This window comes from Phoenix dactylifera, chromosome 13 (assembly GCF_051530095.1).
Source record: "Phoenix dactylifera cultivar Ajwa chromosome 13, Ajwa_hap1_PhDact_Kaust_v1.1, whole genome shotgun sequence".
Classification (NCBI taxonomy): domain Eukaryota; kingdom Viridiplantae; phylum Streptophyta; class Magnoliopsida; order Arecales; family Arecaceae; genus Phoenix; species Phoenix dactylifera.
In genome coordinates, this window is record NC_143202.1 from 15388876 (window position 1) to 15391421 (window position 2546).

Consider the following 2546-nt stretch of genomic DNA (forward strand, 5'->3'; position numbering starts at 1 on the left):
TGAGCAGGTCACTTGACAGCTAGGAGTGATGTCTACAGCTTCGGGGTTGTCCTTCTTGAGCTCTTAACAGGACGCCGGTCTGTGGACAAGACTCGCCCGAGCAAGGAGCAGAGCTTGGTTGACTGGGCTCGCCCCAAGCTTAATGACAATATTGTAGAGATGATGATGCCGACCCTTGATACATATTGTAGATTGTGTACTTAGGAATTTGACTTGTATGTTTTTAGAATGTTTTTGAAGTACAATGTAATCAAATATGATAATATGAATGTAATCAAAGTTCTTGTTTGTGACTCGTATTTTGTTATATATGTGATTCAGTGTATTTGTTTCTATTGTTTTGTAAGAATTTAATGTACACAGAGTATTTAAAAATTATTGTCTTCACCTCCGATGTGCTATGAACTGATGTTTATGTACAATCCTTGATGCAATTTTGTGCTTCTACTGTTCTACTTCATGGCAGAAGTTTGAATGCTTGCTTGTTTGAGATTAACCATATCAGACTACCATTGGACCACGTAGACTTGCTTAATTTAGATATATGATTGTTTCCCTTCTTCGAATTATTATTAACTATAATTGTGTTTCATATTTTTTTATGCATGTTAGGATGGTTGATCATTCTCGTTCTTCATCACCAGGAAAATGTGCAAATCGATTGCTTTCGACATCTGGCTTGCCACTGCTAACAAGACAGATGAAGGTACTTAGCTTCTAAGGATACAACTTACTGGAAGCATTCTGATACTACAAACTATTAGGGTTAAACAGGCGTTCAAACTGAATAAACAAATATTTCTGATTCAACTTAATTTTGGTGTTTGTAGAGACTGGAACTGAGTGCTGTCTGGGCACTTCTTGCAGCATTTAAAGATCCACTTTCAATTCCTCATAATGGAGCTTTTACAGACTTTGAAGGAGCTTTTGTAAAGGGTGTTGATTCTCTTTCATGGATGGCCAACAACACCAGCAAACTTTTTCCTTTACACAGTGACATGCCTCAGTGTTGGACTTTTTTAATGTTATAGGTGTTTTCTAATGGAAATTTTCATGTTCACAGCAGAAAAAGTAAAGGAGGACTTGCTTAACGATGTAGAATTTGCTCTTGGACTGTCTAAGGGATCACTTCAGTGTCCATTTTATACACGAGTCCAATTATGGTCTGCTTCATTCTTTTCTCACAGTTGTTCATGGAATCTTTATATAAGATTGCTAAGGATTTATTGATATTCTATGCTTGGTTCTCTTAGGGGTGCTGCTCTTCCAATCAACACTCCAGGGATTCCTTGTATCTTCGATCCACATGGGCGGGCAGGAATTTGTGGTGACTGGCTACTTGGGTCTAGTGTGGAAGTTGCAGCTATTAGTGGATTGTCTCTTGCAAATCATGTAAGTGACATTTCTTTTTATTCTACAATGGTTCAAAATGCATAGTTTATGTGGATTGGATCATTAAAAAGCTGCTGTACTTAATTTAGGTAATGCTTCTACCGGAATCCAAGTTGGGTCATTTAATTCAATGGCTTTTTAATAAAAATGGTGTGATATTATTATATTTCATTTATCTAGAATAAGACATCATCTGATGATTTGATATGCAGTTGAGAAAGGCATGTTCATAATTTAATGATTATTACATCTAGAGTACTGATCTTACCTGTGTTAAAATCTTCAGTTGTGGGAAGACCATATTTCATTTCTTTGTTTATTTAAAAGATAAATAGATTTATTTCCAAAAGAAAGGATAAACAGATTTAGAAGTTTTTCTTGTCAGTGATGAAGAAAAGAAAAGGTGAAAAACTACTCCAACATGAACTACGGTGGAGCCAACGATATCACACCCATGACCATGACTTGTGCAGCTGCACTGCATTGTGATTAATAACAGTCTACAACATATTACTTGTGTTTGACACTCAGCAGCCCCCCTACATTCAAAAAAAAGAAAAGACAAATCAGAAGTCAACCTCATAGGAGTCAAACCTCACTAGCAAGCAATAGCAACTAGGTTATTGGCCTAGTAGCCTTTTTTTTTTTTTTACTTGCAATTTACACCAAAAAAAAAAAAAGAACAGTGCTTGGTTGTAAATATAGGGGAAACAGGTCATATTTCTCAAATCCAGGCGAAATGTTGTTTATAGCTGATGTGCTTGATGGTTTTTCGTCTGCCATGCAGATTGCAGATTATTTCCAAGGTGGTGGAGCTCAGCCTGATGACTTTGCGGTTGGGTTGCATAATGAGTTTCATGCAGTTGCTGGTCATGATATTGGTCAGTTTCCTGGTTTGAATTCTGAAAAGCAAGTGCTTGAACCTCAGACATGGACGGTCTGATCAAAGAGATACGTTAAGGTCTTCCTCGTCAGTGAAGTCCATAGCCTCTCAGACCATCCAAATTCCATTTTGATCTATGGATGTAACGAAAGGTCAAAAAGCAGATCAAACTATGTCGCCCTGGTGATTTTCACATTAAGAAATGACAGTAAAATACATTTTCTGTGATACTAAATGATCTGACGAGATATATTGGCTGGCACCTTGAAGT

General features: G+C 37.0%; 1 protein-coding gene across 1 annotated transcript; it reads left to right on the plus strand.

Annotated features, from left to right (window-relative positions):
• Positions 1-613: 613 nt before the first annotated feature.
• LOC103703543 (uncharacterized) lies at positions 614-2335 on the plus strand. Its single transcript, XM_088710157.1, has 5 exons — positions 614-706; positions 831-1008; positions 1064-1163; positions 1254-1392; positions 2180-2335. The coding sequence occupies exons 1-5, from the start codon at positions 614-616 to the stop codon at positions 2333-2335; spliced, it is 666 nt and encodes a 221-aa protein (XP_088566283.1).
• The last annotated feature ends 211 nt before the right edge of the window (positions 2336-2546 follow it).

Bases quoted from the DNA above. Each gene is read 5' to 3' on its own strand.
- LOC103703543 (XM_088710157.1), top strand. From the start codon at position 614: ATGGTTGATCATTCTCGTTCTTCATCACCAGGAAAATGTGCAAATCGA. The intron at 707-830 runs GTACTTAGCTTC...TGGTGTTTGTAG, and splicing joins TGCTAACAAGACAGATGAAG to AGACTGGAACTGAGTGCTGT. The intron at 1,009-1,063 runs GTTGGACTTTTT...TCATGTTCACAG, and splicing joins ACACAGTGACATGCCTCAGT to CAGAAAAAGTAAAGGAGGAC.